The 17,606-nt window shown below is 39.8% G+C and overlaps 1 protein-coding gene across 1 annotated transcript in view; it reads left to right on the forward strand.

The window, feature by feature from the left end:
- Window positions 1–209: 209 nt before the first annotated feature.
- The window catches only part of gsg1l2b (gsg1-like 2b), a 20,192-nt gene continuing 2,795 nt past the window's right edge, over window positions 210–17,606 (forward strand). The window contains exons 1-4 of the mRNA XM_046067995.1: window positions 210–529; window positions 1,610–1,657; window positions 4,372–4,524; window positions 17,262–17,373. Of these exons, the coding sequence (XP_045923951.1) occupies window positions 229–529; window positions 1,610–1,657; window positions 4,372–4,524; window positions 17,262–17,373 (614 nt within the window). The 5' untranslated portion in view covers window positions 210–228. The remainder of the gene's footprint in view (window positions 530–1,609; window positions 1,658–4,371; window positions 4,525–17,261; window positions 17,374–17,606) is intronic.

Raw genomic sequence — 17,606 nt, forward strand, 5'->3', positions numbered from 1 at the left:
GTAGAGAATCAGGTGGGTATGGGGGGGCAGCCTACAAAATGAGAGGAGCAGCAGCACTGGAGGAGCAGATGTGAGAGGCACACTGTAGGGGCCGCATGCATAATTAGCCGCGGATATATTAACGGGAATAACCGGATTATGAGGATTTGAGGAGTAGAAATCGCCAGAGTCCGGTATCATACAAGGCGAGGGATTAAGTTAGACGTCTTCACTCCTCCTGTCGCCGTTATGGGGATAGACCGGCGGCGGAGAGCATCTCTGGCTCTCACCTTGAACTTCCTCGCTTTGTTTCTGGCCGTGTCGGCTCTCACCACCAGCTACTGGTGCGAGGGGACGCGGAAAGTGGTGAAGCCGTTCTGCACCGGCCCGGTCACCACCAGGCAGTCGTTCTGCATCAGGTTCAACAGCTCCAACGTCAACGACACGCGGCTGGTGCAGTACATCTGGGAGACCGGCGAGGATAAGTATTTGATGAGGAAGTTTCACACCGGCATCTGGTTCTCTTGCGAGGAGAACATCAACATGACCGGTAAGTTTTGAAAGAAAGGCACCGTGCTGATGTTGGGACCGGAGCGCAGCCGGGCGCGCGGGGCTGTGCGCACAGAGAGGTGCGTCACTGAGAGGCACGTCGATCCAATAACCTTTGTAAATAAGGCAAAGTCCTGTTTCTGGTGCCGTTTGCCCATAAAATAAAATCCTGATTTTAAACCAGCTACATTTCGTGATTAATCTCAGAAATTAATTTGATGTCTGTTGATCTCAAATTTTAACACCGGGTCAAAACTGTTTTTTGTGTCCATCCAAAGGATATGCAAATTGCTTTGTTTTGTTACAATACAATACAAATACAATACATAAAATAAAATACATTTTGTCCAATGTCACAGAAGACAGAGAAAAGGCAGCTCATTTTCACATTTCAGGAGCTAAAACATAGATTGTTTTGTAAATTTGATTTTTTAAAAAGGGGCTCAAAGTGTAGCTGATGATTCACTTTCTGTCAATTGATTAATCAACTCTAATTGCTGCAGCTATATTTATTATTTCTATGGAAAACATGGAAAAATACAGATTAAAGACTTATTATACCCACTTCAAAGTTGATGATTTATTCTCTTACCTACAGCATTCACTACTGTGTGTGTGTGAAAGCTGTTCAAATGATTTGTGGGCAAGTTCCAAATAAGCCAGCTGAGAGCTGCATGGTCCCCCAACTGTGGATCTAGGAATTTGTGGCTACAGTATCTGTGTCTGTCTCCAGACTGCCACAAAAGCATTTCTGTTGGCTGTGAAATACCACAGAATTTCCTGGCCAGCACACTGATACAAGCTGGATTTGATGCAGGAGATTTTGACATGCTGGGGGAAGTGGCAGAGCTTGTTATTGCACAAACACAGAAAGGAAATCTCCTCACAGATAGGATTTTTCTTTTTACATCACAGCTTTGTCTTTGTCACACAAAGTGAAACAGGCTACCTGTGATTCTCAATCTCAATCTGGAAATCGATGGAATACAGAGGCAGTCTCTGTCTCACTTATCAGCATGTTGCAGTAGTGAATATACTGTTAAGAGTGCCAATGAAATGTCTAATTTACAATCTTTTCCAGGCGAGAAATGCAGAAGTTTCCTATATGTTGCACCTTCAAATGAAAGAGGTAAGCATATATGTTTAAAAAATATTGTTGCATGTATTAATATTATCACTTACAAGCATACAATTCATACACCCTAATCCATCACTAATTCAGAAGCATGTGGCGATGCAATGCCATTTCAGTAGTGCATGGAATAACAGGTCAGTTTTACAGATAATAAGCTGTTAAAAGCTGTTTGTAAAATCCAGCAAGACATCACTCAATCTAATGAAAAACTTTACTGTGCTGCTCACATCACCTTAAGAGTCATGAGAGGCGGAGAAGTTGCTTATCGCAGAAGAGCACAAACCTTTTTCCTTTTTTTGTTGAGGCCTGACATCTCTGGCGCTCTCAATGTAAGGGCTGTTTTCTGATCACTCAAACTAAGCTGCTTAGCGCTGTGGTGGCCAATTTGAGTGAAGTGGGCATGTTGGAAAAGGAATTTGAGATCTTCTGTCACTGCGACGAAATACCGGCAGCGCCTGGCCCAGTCAGACCGTTGTCAGAAACATCTGCCGGCCTCCAGGAGACGCATGTTTTCTTCTTTTCATTTTTAAGCTAACGTTGCATTTGAAGCCAGTTGGCTTACTGCTGGTCACTTTTAATGAAAGTGTGACTGTCATGTCTAATGTAATCAAGTTAACAACATAATACCAAGGCAAAATCATCCTAATTACAGTATTTTTGAAAAAGCTATGGTTGTTGGTGGGGTGACCCCACAGAGCTGTGAATAAACTGATCACTCGTTCTGTTAGGTAATAAGTAAAGTGGCGTTCCAACAAATGAATCACTTACATGCACTCTAATCAGTTCCCTCAGCCCTCCTCCTGCTGCGTTTCACCTGTGTTCTCAATGCTTAGCCTGATAACCAGACTGAGATGCCATTTCGTTTTCACTTTATTATTCAGTCTGACATTGTTCATGTTAACCGTTTTCACTTCGGGAGTAGTGAGTGACATGTCCATCCCCTTAAAGTTATTTTCACTGGCCTTGGAAGCTGCAGTCAATGTTACCAAGACCAGTTTGTTCTCAAAGTACAATCTTTTCTTACAATCTTTTAAAAGCTGTCATTTCTGTAAGTCAAACAAGCTACACAGTAGCTGCGTCGAGCTCACCCACCCTTGTCGCCATTTTCTGGGCAATGTTCCTGTCAACATTTTTCTGGCTCCGGCACAGGAAGAGCATGTTCCCATCCCCAAAGAATACTGCTGAGTAAAATAGTATATTTTTCTTATTGTCAACATTAAACCCAATGAAAAACTAAAAACAACCATGAAAGTGGATTTTCAAAACTTATAAACAAAACTGAGCATTCAGACCAAACGCAAATTTAATCCTCGCAACGCTTTCCTCACGGGGGTTTTATTGCTGTGTTCACACAATGCAATAACATGAATAAACACAACCTGCGATAACTACAGCTGTATGAACCCAAAGTAAACATTTTGCTGTGATTTATTTGCAATAAGTGTATTAAACCGATGCCGAAATAACCACAATATGATGCCGATTTGTTAAACATAGGAATTCATGCTTTGCCAGGTCTGCCTGACAACAACTTCCAAAATTTCTGTTTTCTGAATGGAGTTCGGATCGATCAGGGCTATGCTATGCAAAGTTTTTCACAGTAAAGTACAACGATAGCTGGAATAAAGTTACAGACACATATTTTCTGAACTCACCAGGTAGTGTCCAAAAACTAAAAAGTTGATTTAATAAAAGCAGTTAACTCTGAGCTCCTCCCATGGGTAAACAGCTTAATTCAGTCCATTATTTGTCCAAAAGCTGCAGCTCTCTGTCCTCAACATCTCCCCGTAGATTAGCAGTTCTCTGAAAGCACCATAAGAGTCTACAACCATGCAAACGGTCCGTGATGTCCAAAATGTGTTTCTGTATTGGCCAGAGAGTGGTGTCAGAAAAAAAAAGTCACACATGACATTTAGCAGGAAAAGCAAATGCTTTGCTGCCAATAGAAACTGTTCAGGTCATGTGCAATTTCATCTGCCTGCCGCTCTACCACATGCAGATATCATATGATTAAAATATTAGATATATCAAGATAAAAAATGAGAGGAAAAAAGAAATGCACCTAATTGCAGCCGGTTTTAAGACTTTAAATGTCCTCTAATAACATTGTCTTCAATCCTCTGCACCCTCCTACTATAAATTGAATTAAAGAAAGCTTTTACTGCGGTGTGGAATTCAATTTAGAGCAGGTAAAAGACAGTTCTAGCTGAAGGATGTATTCATAATTCATCCAGGGATATTTTGGGTAACAGGCGTATTACTTTAGTCCACCTTGTGATTAATTAACCACGCAGTAACTACCTGCCCTCGGGTCATATATGTAATTACACCACGGCTTACATTTACAGGTTTTTAAATCCGTTGATATTTTGTCCTGCCACGCACACCAGCCTGAGCTCAGGATGTTGCACGTCTCTTGGTAGAGCAGATATCCTTTCTCTGACTGTAAAGGTTAATGATATGGGTAACGGGGTCAGTGGTCCACCTTTCCCGACTCATTCTCATCCCGTCCCTATCTCCCACTCTTCGCCCCTTGCTTATCCATAGTCTTTCTCAATTCCCCAGCCCCCATCTCTCTACCCTCTCGATTCCAGTCACTACACCCCCTCCATCATTCACTCAGCCATGTCCACCCAACCCCCACAACACGAATGCCTTTTTTTCTGCCTCTGTGCTATTCCTTTTCTCATAACCAAGTCTCTCCATAGGAGTGCTGTGGCTGTGCATTGTTGCGGAGTGCCTGTACATCCTCCTGCTGGCCACCGGAGGCATCCTCATGTCCATAGAGGTGTGTCACTTTGGCAATGTCATCGACGGCCTCAAGCTCAACGCCTTCGCTGCCATATTCACTGTGCTCTCAGGTGAGTAGCTGTATTTGCCGTCGTTGCCACCAAATGGAGCACAGTTAAATGAATCCAATCAAACTGTCGATATTAGATGGTTGCAGATTACAAACACGTCCCGAAATATCTGCTGTGTTTTTTTTTGTTAAAGGCAAAATGAAATATATTATATATATTCTCCTCTCTTTTTCTGTCTGTACATATGAACTTTAATGGTCCACAGTTCTGCATCTTTTTCAATTTTTCGCAAGGATAAAACTGTTATGGGATGTATGTGGGAACAGTGTCTAGGCTTCAGACCTCTGGGTGGGTGTTGTCTTTGGCATTTGACATTTAAGCCAACTTCTTCTGCGTCGGCTTCTGTGGTGTGCTGCTTACTGGAGAATGTCATAGCCCTGTATAGTCTAAGAATTCTGATGCAATATTTAATGATGGAAACATGACCACACTGGCCCTGTATTGCTCCAATCAAATTAGCAGTGTCAGTTAGAACCAACCTGTCACTGCAGGGGAAGATATAAAATGTACACGTTGTCTTTGTTAAAAAAAAAAAGAGATGTACAATGTTGACACATGTCGAAAACAAACACTAAGGATATGCTGTAAAGTGATTTCTTAGCAAGATTTATTTGAATTCCTGTCAGATATCCAGGCCAGTTGCAGCCTCTCGGCCCCTGAGAGGACTTCCAGCCAGTTTGCAGTCTGCCTCCCTCTCTCGGTGGAGGACTTAACAATGACCTTCTCTTTAATCCACTGTGTGAAAATGATCCCGACCATCACACTCTGGCCAGAGAATGAGCAGTGAAAGATACTCTGCTCACCAGCAATGACTCGCAGCATTTTAGAGACTTTGACAGGTCAGGTTCAGGAAATTTCTACAAAAGCCCATAGGCTGAGGAATGGTTATACGTCCTGGGTTCCACACTTTGAATGTGTTCTTTGATGATGAACATATGCACTGCATCTTTTTTATATTAGAAGCACCCAGGTAGTGCCAGTAAGGCTGCCTTCTCACTCTCGAATACCCTGAATTCTTGGATGCGTGGAGTCATTGTCATGCTGGAAAGTGTACGTCTGTCAAGCTTGGACCCAAAAACAACCAGACAGAGTAGAGCAATCATGTATGGAGCAAATAACATTGTAATGGGTGCAACAACAAAAGTGCATTCTTATGCACAGTGTTTTCCTCATCCCTCCATTTAGCAAGTGTTGAAAAGCTTCTGGGTTCTTGGTTTTTGATGAGTTAAATAACCTAAAAACAGTGCAGCATTTTGGGAAATGGGCTTATAAGCATTATTTCCATAAATGAGATTAGAGATCGATGCCACTCTCAGGCTTCTCATCTCACTCTCGGAAAGAAATCAAATATACTCCAAATTCTAAATTTCCCAATATGTAGAACTGCTTTGAAAGAAAAGTGTGTCCACTGGGACTGATACTATTTTACTCAGTAGCCCCCTTATACAAATTTGGGAAATACAGACTCTGGCAGGAACAACTTTGTTCACACTGCAGGTATTAATGCTCGATTCAGTTCACGTAATTGTTTAAATGTGGCCCATATCAGACTGAAGTGTGAGCTTCCGAGGCCTGCAAGTGACTCACGGTTTCTCCTAAGGGTCACATTTCTCCCGTCACAACTTTCTGTCCTTTTCATTACATTAACCACTGTTTCTGGTGCTGTATAACACATATGCCCCACAACACTCCTCCTACAGCTTTCCAAAAAAAGTTTAAAAAACAATTTTAAGGGCACCTGTGGAGTTTTCTTGTAAATAAACAAAAGTTATGTTTACATTTAGTGTTACTCACCAAAATGCTTTGAGTGTATCCTTGAGGCCTAACAAATGGATCGAATGGCGTTTCCTTCCTCATAAAACATTTGCAAAGTATTTTTAATCCTGTGTTGTTTACATGCATTGTTTACTAGCTTGCAGTCTTCTTCTTCTCTGTCTTTGCTAGCACATGGCAGCATATCTTGGCGTGTTACCGGCACCTGTTAATCGGTGGCATAGTGTGGCACACGCTGCATGCGTGTTCTTGTGTGCATCCACGAGATAAACAAAACGGGGAAGCTGTCATTGAAAAACAACGCCATAGCCCTTACAAACCAATGTGCACACAAAAATATGGCAGGTCAGCCGACAGTTTGACTCATGAAGTGGATTTGTAATGCCATGCAGTTCGCTACAGTAGCTACATTACTTCCCAGGGGACTACTTTGTGTGTTTGCTGTCAAACAGACTGTTTCTGATGTTTTCTTTTGAATTGTGTAGACCAAGGTTGACAAAAGAAATAATTTACCTTTATGCCTGTACTGGGTTTAGGTAACGAGACTTGAGTTTAAATTTAAAGCCTTCAGTTACTTTCACATTCGGGGAACTATCTTGAGCCTGAGGCAGCATATTGATAAGCTTGGACTTAGAGATACTGCAGGATTCTCCTAGTCTGACTAATCCTTTGATTTTAGACTAAGTTCAGAGTCAACTAAGTCCCCTTTGATCGAGCTGGCATGAGAAGCAATGAACAGGCTGTGCCCTTGCTGGTAAAATATCCTTCAAACTTTGTAGTACTTGTTTGGTGCTTCATTAGTGTCATGTGACATTCATCTGTTCTTGTTGTACAGTGAAAATGACATTTCTACTTCTTTCAAGTCAGGAAACAATAAGGTAAATCATTCCACGTACACAATCCTGCTGCAGTAAATACTAACAAGTACACTACATGTGTATTCATCCGCAGGCTGAAAATAGTCCCCAACAAACGCACCCCAACAAACGCACCCCAACAAATGAGGAGTGGTGATGGTGCGGGGGATAACACACATGCCTTTAGTGTGAGAGACCCAGGTTCAAATCCACTGTAAGACACCGATGTGTCCCTGAGCAAGACACTTAACCCCTTGTTGTGAGTCGCTTTGGATAAAAGTGTCAGCTAAATAAATAAAGGTAAATCTATTTTGTCCTTTTCAAGTACCATTTGGCAAAAACTACACATACATCATACGTATTTACATGTAAAACTGTAATCAACTGAAATCATGATATCTGGAGCACGCACACACACATATATATGTATATATATATATATATATATATGTGTGTGTGTGGCAAGGCCAGGAGTGATGAGGCGAAACATACAATAAATTTTATGGGTTTTTATTCCCCGACTGGACTCAAATGAGAACAGCGTTAATCATGTAAAGTCGAGGGTTTAAGGCAGTTGGTGGTTATACAAAACACAGGAATAACTTTCTTACTCGTCCTTTGCTTATTTTATCTGATCTCAACTATGTGACTTAACAGTACTCTATGTACCCCTTTACCATACCACAATATGTAAACAGCTGCCATAAACTAGTTTACACTCACTCTGGTAGACTTCAGTTACTTCTAAACGGGAACTCTAGACCTAAATTCTCAACAACCAAAGCTGTAAAACAGCCAAAATCTGGACATCTAGATGAGGTAACACCACTCTAGACTAGACAACAGTAGTGGCCTTTCTAATTAGAGAAAAATAAAGAAACAAATATAAATAAAGACATTCACTTAGTCCCATAATGCATTGACTGCATAAACTCAAGGTGAAATATTTAAATTTACCATAAAACATAAAATACATTCATTCACAGAATACAATTTGCACAGCACATTGTATAGAAACTATTAATATTAATATTTTATGAATGAAATGAGTAACTCACTGTTCTACTGTGCAGTGTGCGTCCTCGGGACACGCCCCCACACACACCAAGAACTCCGCACGTGTGTCTCCCCTTTAAGTCAGCGGAAAAATATGAAATAAACATTGTTTATTTATAGCTTCAGTATACACTTATATAATGTGATTTTGTTTAATACACTTCATTGTCACTCACGCTATCGCCGCTGGTTAGAGTCTCTTCTCCTCGTGGCGAAGATACACACACACTCACTCGGCTATCCACCCAGGTCTTCATGCAACTACCTTTGTTCACTAGTTAGTTAACTCTTTCATCTGCCAATCTTAAGGATCCTGAATGTAAGAGGGAGCTTGACCATGCAAGGCTCTGTAAGTAATGGTTAAAATTTTAAAATGTACTCTAAAACCAATCAGAAGCCAATGAAGAGCCTTAAGCACAGGAGTAATGTGCGATCTCCTGTTGATTTTAGACAAAAGCCTTGCAGCTGCATTCTGCACAACTTGCAGTCGGTCTATAGAGGATTTGTTTGGATAAGTGTACGGTACATTGCAATAATCCAGATGAGAACAAATAAAAGCATCTCCATCTCTTCTTTAAAAACCATAGATCTAATCTTAGCAATGTTCCTGAGATAGAAAAAACAGGAACAAACCACAGATTTAAAATCCTGATGTTAATTTAGATTTGTCAAAAATGACACCCAGATTTTGCACAACATTACCGTCAGAGGATGATAGAGCCCCAATGGCCTGCCTGATCTTAGGGGTAATGTTGTCTGGGGCAAAAATCACCACCTCAGTTTTGTCTGTATTTAGTTGCAAAAAGTTGTCTAGCCTATTAGGACTAAAAGATAAATATAATTGGATGTCATCAGCATAACAATGATAAGATATGTCTATACAGACTGAACAGAAGGGGGCCGAGCACAGAACCTTGGGGCACACCACAGGACAAAGGAGCAGAGTCTGACATATATGTTCCTATGGACACAGAGAAACTCCTGTCAGAGAGATAGGAGGAAAACCAGTTCAGAGCTGATCCAGTAATGCCCACAGTTGTTTTCAGTCTATCAATCAGAGTGCAGTGATCAACAGCATCAAACGCTGCACTGAGATCTAATAAGAACAGCACAGAACATTTACCCCCATCAGCAGCCATCAAAATATCATTTGAGACCCTAAGGAGGGCAATCTCAATTGAATGGTTTTTACAAAAACCAGACTGAAATTTATCAAAGATATTATGGGAATCCAAAACATTATTTAGCTGGTTCGCAACAACCTTTTCTAGAATTTTTGAAAGAAAAGGCAATTACTGTGCTTTACCATGGGTTATGGAGATATCCTCCGTATCGATAAACCAAAGTACATCCCTTGCCGTTTCTCTACACCGCGGGACCCAACACTTCCGTCAGAAACTCTACCCTCTCTATCTCCCTTAAAGTGACAGTGCCATTAAATACAGAGGACAGTTATCGCTGCAGTAATCCCACCAGCAACTACATAACATTATAACCCACATAACACTATTCATCTCTGTACCCCTGGTTCACCTGGCTACATATATGTAAAATAAAATAAAATTTGTTTCTGATGTCGACGCGTCCTTTGGCAAGGACAGATCCGTGTGTGCGCGTGGATCAACGTGTGATGGTCTTACTGCACAAATGCGACACATACAGTAAAAGTTATTTTACCTTGTGTGGTTCAGCAGCTGATACAGAGCTAATCAGGAACAATTCATGAGCTAATTGTTCAAACATACATATTCACACATAGCCATCACATTTGACTCTGGCTCATTTCCAGATTTTATTCAAAACACTTGTCTGTCCTTAAACATTTTTCATCATTTGTTTTTTACTCATTCCATGGTAACTGCTCAGGAAGCTGTGTATTTTAAACCTCCATTACTTGATTTATTTTGGCCACTTGGAGGCAGCTGTACTAGAGGTACACATAATGTTGACGTAATATCACCTTAGTAGGGCTGCAACTAACGACTATTTTGATAGGTGATTATTCTATAATTATTTGAAAGAAATAATCAAATAGTTTTAAAAAAGGTCTGTCCTCAGGTTAGTTTCGGACCCTGATGGGGGGAAAACAGTTCCCAAAAACTACCTTCTCTCTGAACTGACAAATGTAGGCTATTCTGTGATCTCCTTTTGATAACTAATGCAATAAGTAATGTAATATTGTCTCACTTCCATTTACTGAGGCTCCCCTGAAACTGTTTGGAGCCCCCCTAGGGAGGCCCGCCTCACACTTTGAAAACCCCTAATATATGTTAACCTGTTGCTCAGAAGGTGCCTGTTATGATGTGATTGTGGCTCTGGACTTGTTTTAACAAGCTAGATAAAAGGTAAAGCCCTGACAGTGGCAAATAGCTTTGGTTTTATATTTGATTTGATTACATTAATGTTTAAGTTGAGTTTTACAAAAAAGATTTTGCAAACCACATGTTATTGCACTTTTGTGTATATAGCAGAACATTTAAATTAAAAGTGCGCAATATACTTTAGAATTCATTATTCAATTTTGCTCATAACTATGCGATTAATTGTAATTAATCGCAACAAAAAATGTTAATCATTGCCCAGCACTAATATGAACTATATAGCAGCAGCGCCAGCTAGAAGCTTACTTTGTCTGTCCTCTTTTTTCATGCTAGGCAGGTAGTGTAGAAGCAGCTGCATGCCGTTGCTGGAAAAAGGTTAATGACAGTGGTGAGAGTGAACCCAAACAGTCAATAAATAAAAAGTGAACTGGAAGATGCTCCATAGATTTGAAAATAACTACAGAGATAATTCTCAACACATTTCTGCATTACACATAGTCATTTGATTCATTATCTGTGTGTAAAAAAAAAAGTGATTAGTGCAGCTTTAACATATATAAAGATTTTCAAGAAGGCTAATTTGTCTTATTCAAATGAGGGCTAGACTGAGCTAATGTACAGAAGCCCAAATATTTTTGGCAACCAAACAGGAAAAGGCAACTACGTGCACGGTAGTGATAATTCTGGAAATCTGGTGAATGTCCTTAACACTTAATCCCTTAACAAAAACTCTTCATCCAAATTGACATGACAAGAAAAATAGAGAGAAAATATTTGGGATCATTTTCCATCTGGCAGGAGCAGTCCATAGGTTCATGGAGCTGACACCATCTTCAGCATCACCCCGTCACTACAGAAAGAAATTGTTGGCCATCTTTCAGTCATCCAGTCATTGTGTCCTCTTTTTTCACTTTAGCTGACTTCTGCTGAAGCCACTCAAACCCAAACCTGTGTGAGTTATGTTTTCTTTACCCTGCTGTGGCGTTTTGTCCATTCTAACTTAACAGTAACTGAACCTGTCAACCCCGACTGCATGTGTCATGTTTTATTTATACGTGACTCACTGTCTGGAGAAGTGAGCTGCTTGCATAAACAGGGACGGGAACCTCTGTTAAGTTCATACTGAGTGTAGTTTTCATCCTTTATTTTCACTTTTTTTTAAGCATCTGTCCCAGCCTGCTTTTTAACTGCTTCCCAAGCTTAGGTTTAGTGTTCTTGTAAAATACTTTATTTGATTAAGGCATTTAAAAGTTGTTTCTGTTTCTAATAGGGTGAATAGATTCAGAGTGGTTATGGTAATGAAGTCCGGGGGAACAATAGAAGGGGCCAGATTAACCTAATAATAGCTGCCAATCATCTGAGGTATGATGAGAGTGCATGAAGAGGGAGCGTGTAGATTTAGAGATCACTCTTTTGTTGTTGAGAATTAACTTGATTAATATGCCTATCTGGCCTTAGAGCTATATGATATCATATCTTCCAGATAAATTGCTGTGTAATCTCAGAAGCAAAAGTTTGACTAAATAGTAATTATAGCAAAGCATGTTCAGGGCTTTTCATTATGCTTTTTGATAAGGACAAGTAAGTGAAAATGGGTCAAGCGTAATTACTAGTTGCTCGTCCAAATATATAATAATCTTGCAGGCTATAAATGTTAGATCAGCAACATGTGATGCACATTTAGACACACTGTGCAACAGGTCTGAAAAGCCAACACAGTTTCCGTTACATGTTTAACTAAAAAATGACAATTGATAAAGCATGCTGGTCCTGGACAAGTTGTAACCGTCAAGCCCTGCATGTTTCACCCACAGTCTTTGATGCTAGCAAACTAAACATTAGCCAACACATGAACTTAAAGGTCCAGTGTGTAACAACATGTCACTCCTTGTATCACAAAGGATTAACTTTAAAATATTACTATTAACATTCAAAGCCCTCCATAATCTGTCCCCTACTGATCTCCCTGACCTCAATCCGACCTACACGCCATCTCGTTCCCCCACATCCACAACAAGTCTTTTGGCACCACCTTTTCGGAACCACCAACCAAGTCACACACACAAAAGATATTTATTTATGATGTTAGTGCATTTATTTAATCATACGAAAGGACAAGAAAAGATTTAGGACCTTTTGTAAACAAATTTTATACTTTTTAATCGAAATGTAATACTTTTAAAGCCTTATTTTTAGACTTTTTTTTAATACTTTTAAGACTCCGCGGGTACCCTGGTTTTCAGTGGTGTATAAAAGACCTTACATAATGAACTGTTATGTTTTTAGTACTTTAGAATGAGTCATTTCTATCTAACATACACCGCAGGTCCCCTTACATGGAAGTCACCATGTTTCTACAGTAGCCCGAACGGACAAAAGTCTCTAGAGAGTAAGTAATGTTACTCAAAGACTTACACACTGAACCTTTAAAGTTAGCCTGGATGCCAGTTGCAAACTAAAACCCTTTTTTTGTGAGTAAAACTGGCTTCCACTCAGGCTACACCAACATGGCTTGCTAGCAAATTGGCCACAAATTGACATAGCTGACTGCCCTGTAACATTGACTTAACCTTAGTAAGTTTATATGCTTAGTTAACATTTGGACCCCATTTAGCTAATTTACCGTGGCATAAATATCAGGGTGGTGTGCTATCAGGCGTCTCTTCAGGTTGGTTTATTCTTCCCACCTAATTTAAGGGAGACAGAGACACGTCTCACGTTACTACAGTGCATTATGTTTCCTTTCTGCTGAATATAACTACGGTGTGTCCACAGAGCTATTCTTTTTTTCCTTTTTGTGTTGAAGCCATCATATTATTGTCATTACCTCGCTGTCGGTTTGGGACAGCATTCCCTGGGATTCTGGGAATCTACCCACGTCACATCAGTCTGCACACATCAATCAATGACATGGATGCATTGTCTATGTTTTGACAGACAGACTAGATGCACAATTGAGGGTAAATATCATGAGTGTCCAATAGCCCATCAGTAACATTTTAGTTTGTCAATGAAAACACAACATACATTTAGTTGTAGTTTTAAGGTCAAAGATCTACTTTCAGTCCATCAATGTTTCGTCTTAGTCATGAAAAAAAGGTTGCTGAAGAACAAAAACTATGACGAAAAAAAGTACTAAGTTGTACTGCAGCATGTTTTGCACTTAATAATGACAGACAATGAACTATGTTAAACCAAATGGAAATGGAATAGATCACTAGTGCCTTTTTCTTGGTCATCTCAGACCAAAGGTGACAGTCGAGAGAAAAAGGTGGTTAATCTCTGGTTATCAACCCAACATAACATATAAAGTAACATATAAAATAAAACAATGAATTTGCATCTGGGATGAATGTAAACAGCAGCAACCAGATGATAATATGAACGTTTCATCTTCACATACATATATATACAGTAAACTGTGTATATATAGCTACTGTGTGCTGGCAGCCAGCAGTGTATAAAAAAATAACACTTTAATATACTATATAATATATTTAATATACCTACCAGAAAGGACGGAATTGCGTCTCTCCTTGAGCAATAGTCTTTTGAACAGGCTATTGAAACTTAAACTTTGTTGCAATATCACAGACATCTGGGGCAAGTATTGGACTGTTTGTGTGTGTGTGTGTGTGTGTGTGTGTGTATGTGTGCGCGTTTTCCTGTGTGTGAGAGAGGGAAATGTTGAATCATGTAATAAGCAATCTCTCTCTCTCTCTCTCTTTCTCTCTCTCATTATTTATTTAATTCCGCCGGTAAAATGCGATCTGTAGCCGATCAGATCAGATCAGATTTTAATACCAGGTTTAAATGGGGCATTAGACCCCCACGAAGCTCGGATTATAACTCGAACCCTGTTCATCGGAGCAGAGTGATACAGATCTGTGCAAAGGAATTCAGTGTCATATACCCGTTCGTATAGACTCGTCATATCACTACTATGAACCAATCAGATTGCTTGATTTGACCTACCCGTTTTATAATCGAGATTATAGTAAACCATCTCACACAGCATGACATGCAGTGAATCTGCAAGGTCACTGTTCTCTCACAGTGTATAGGGGCCTTTAAAAACATGAAAAATGTCGATGCTTCTTTACAAGTTGCATTTGGTTGGGCCAAGTTCGGGGATTTTTATTCTTGTCTTTCTTTTTTTTTTAGAGATATAAATATCCAGTAATTCAGGAGGGGCTTTAGTGTAGCAGAAATGTTTTTTTTTTTTTTTTTTTTTGATCAGATAAAAACAGAGCAAAAATGAACCAAAATAGAAGTAGGGATTCTTAACATCATAATAATGAAGACACAACACAATCTATTGTAAAACTTTCATTGAGGCTTGTGGACAACATGTAGTCATAAATCAAAACAAAAAAGAACAAGAAACAAGATAGACTGGGAATTTTGTGCTACATATTTATTCATACACCATAATTCCATTAAAAGCCTCTTATCCATTCATGTGTTCTTTGATTCATTGATAACCTGCCCTCTAGTGGCTGTTGGCAATCATGACAATGCTTACTGACTACACTAAACCACTTTCTCTCTCTCGTCCAGCTCAACAGTGCAAGGAAAGTCACACCTGTGATGCTACATGTCCTTGTAAATCTTTTTGGCACTAAACATACAATAATCAGACCTTGAGTGAGCCAAACGTGCATGATTTCCTCATGACAGTACGTGCCAAGACGCAGAATCCTAAATTTGTTCCACTCATCCTGACACAAAGCTGCTCTGATCTGCATAACATTATGATAATATTGCACTGGGATATCTTTAGGAATAAACATGAGGGCTGATAGGGATGAGATGGGAATTTAGGTGTTAGGTGCTGAATGTGGTGCGTTCCTGTTCAGTTCAGGGATTTGGGGGGGCTTATGTGGTAATCGGATTGGTAGGCTACACATGCTGGTTTTTATTTTATGCTCTATTTTATAGGCATTGAGAAGTCCAGTGTGAGGAGAGCCAGAGCCTGTGCTTACTGGCACGTAGCTGAGAAAAGAAACACAGACACAAAAGAAAAAAATGAAAGAATGGGAGTAGAGAAAACCAGAAAAGAGACAGGGACAAGTGCACTTGAGAAAAGGACAATGAGTAGCACTGATTGGAAGTGGAAGATAAAAATGCACCGACAGGACCAATTGCAGTGCTCTCTAAATAGCTAATCTGTACCGTCATTTCTGTCAAGCTTAGGGTTATGAATCTAGTGTGACTTCCAAAGCCTTTGACCGTATCATACACAGGTTACTTAAGAAAAATACCTTCAAGGTTGCCAAGATGCCACTATATTGGAGTTTGGGTGTCTATGTTTACATAGTTGTGGTTTTAAAACAAGTGAGCTGGATGTTTTTTGGCCAACTCACGGCGTGTCCTCAGCTAACTGTCCAACACTAACTATCGGATCAAATCTGCAAGCGACAGATGTCAGCTGGCTAGAAATGAGAAGTCTGCCTTTGTCTACCCCATTCTGATAACAAGCATTTGCTCATGCACTTTGAGATATAAATCTGCCTCTGTTATCATTAAAACCTGCTCAAGTACAATGTGAGAACAGAAAGTTTGGCATGCACAGCAACAGCACTGTCGGGGGATGGGGTTTAGCAAACACTCAATTCTCTCTCTCTCTCTCTCTCTCTCTCTCTCTCTCTCTCTCTCTCTCTCTCTCTCTCTCTCTCTCTCTTCAACACTTTTTCTGTCTCACAAACAAAAACACTCATTGCATGGTTACCATATTTATTCCTCAGTAACTTCTAATGCACCAGTTAATCCTATTTGTAAGTCATAGTCAGAGGCTAGTTTCATACATAAGTAAATAATTATCTGCGCTGTTTTGTGGTGACTGAAATTTACTCCACTAGTGACAGAATTTCTGCTGCAATAAAAGACACTGTTATTTTTCCCTTGTAAAAGGTGGAGTGGTCATTGTTTTATCGATATAGATGTCTGTTCATGGTCAGGTAATCAGGCCGAAACAGGCAATTTGAAAATAGCAGCACCAGGTACTACAAGCTTCAGAATCAGCTGCATATTGATTGTGACGCACGTTAGCTTGCAATAAACGGTGGTGGAAGAAGCAATTAGATTCAGTAAACATATGAACATAAATAACCTTGAACAGTTATTTAAATGGATGTGAGGAGCTAAAAAGGGAAAAGACCCTGCTAACAACTTGTAGACACCTCAAATGGATCTATACACTGCATTTTAGTAATGTGTCACAAACTAAAAATGGTTGGAATAATGGTTTATAAACATGTTATGTCTTTTTATGTTTATCTTAATCTGCGAAGTAACTTGAGCTGTGAAATGTAAAAACTATGTTTAATGGAGTGGAGTAGAAATACAGTGAAGTGTTACTATTTTAAGTAATAATAAGTATAGTATTTGAGTAAATATACTACTTAGTTGCTTTCCATCACTGGCAGTTAATTAGCTCAAATTTGGTGTTTAAATGGCAATCGAAGGTTACACAAAAGAAAGAAACATATTTGAACACCTAACAGAAAATTAAATAGGGGCTTGGCTCTCCTATATGGGAGGAAAAGTGGTATATGACAGATTTATTCTTAAATGATGCTCACTGTAAGGTAGGTTTACTTGGCTGGCTCAGTGGGGATTCAGCCTGGCATAATATAACGCTGCCACCAAGTGGTGACTGTAGAGAAGTGCAGCAGTTTGTCTCTCCGCAGGATGTGATTTTCTTTCTGTCACGTTTCCTGTCTGGCAGGTCTGTTGGGTATGGTGGCCCACATGATGTTCACCACAGCCTTCCAGCTGACTGTCAGCCTGGGCCCAGAGGACTGGAAACCTCAAACGTGGGACTACAGCTGGTCGTACATGTGAGCTCACTTACAGCATTTGACAACCTGCAGATCTCTGTAGCACCAGCGAATTGCAGAATGCTTTGCTTTTATTAAATGAGATTTGTAACTAAACAAGTTCACTTACCTTAATTAATTTAGATAAGTCTTGATGGAGATTATTAGGAATAGGTACTGTTGTTATAGGACAGGCGGATGTTGCAGAAAAATGCCCATCACAATTTCCCAAAACCAAGCTGACATCTTCACCT

Source organism: Micropterus dolomieu, linkage group LG14 (genome assembly GCF_021292245.1).
Source record: "Micropterus dolomieu isolate WLL.071019.BEF.003 ecotype Adirondacks linkage group LG14, ASM2129224v1, whole genome shotgun sequence".
Taxonomy (NCBI): domain Eukaryota; kingdom Metazoa; phylum Chordata; class Actinopteri; order Centrarchiformes; family Centrarchidae; genus Micropterus; species Micropterus dolomieu.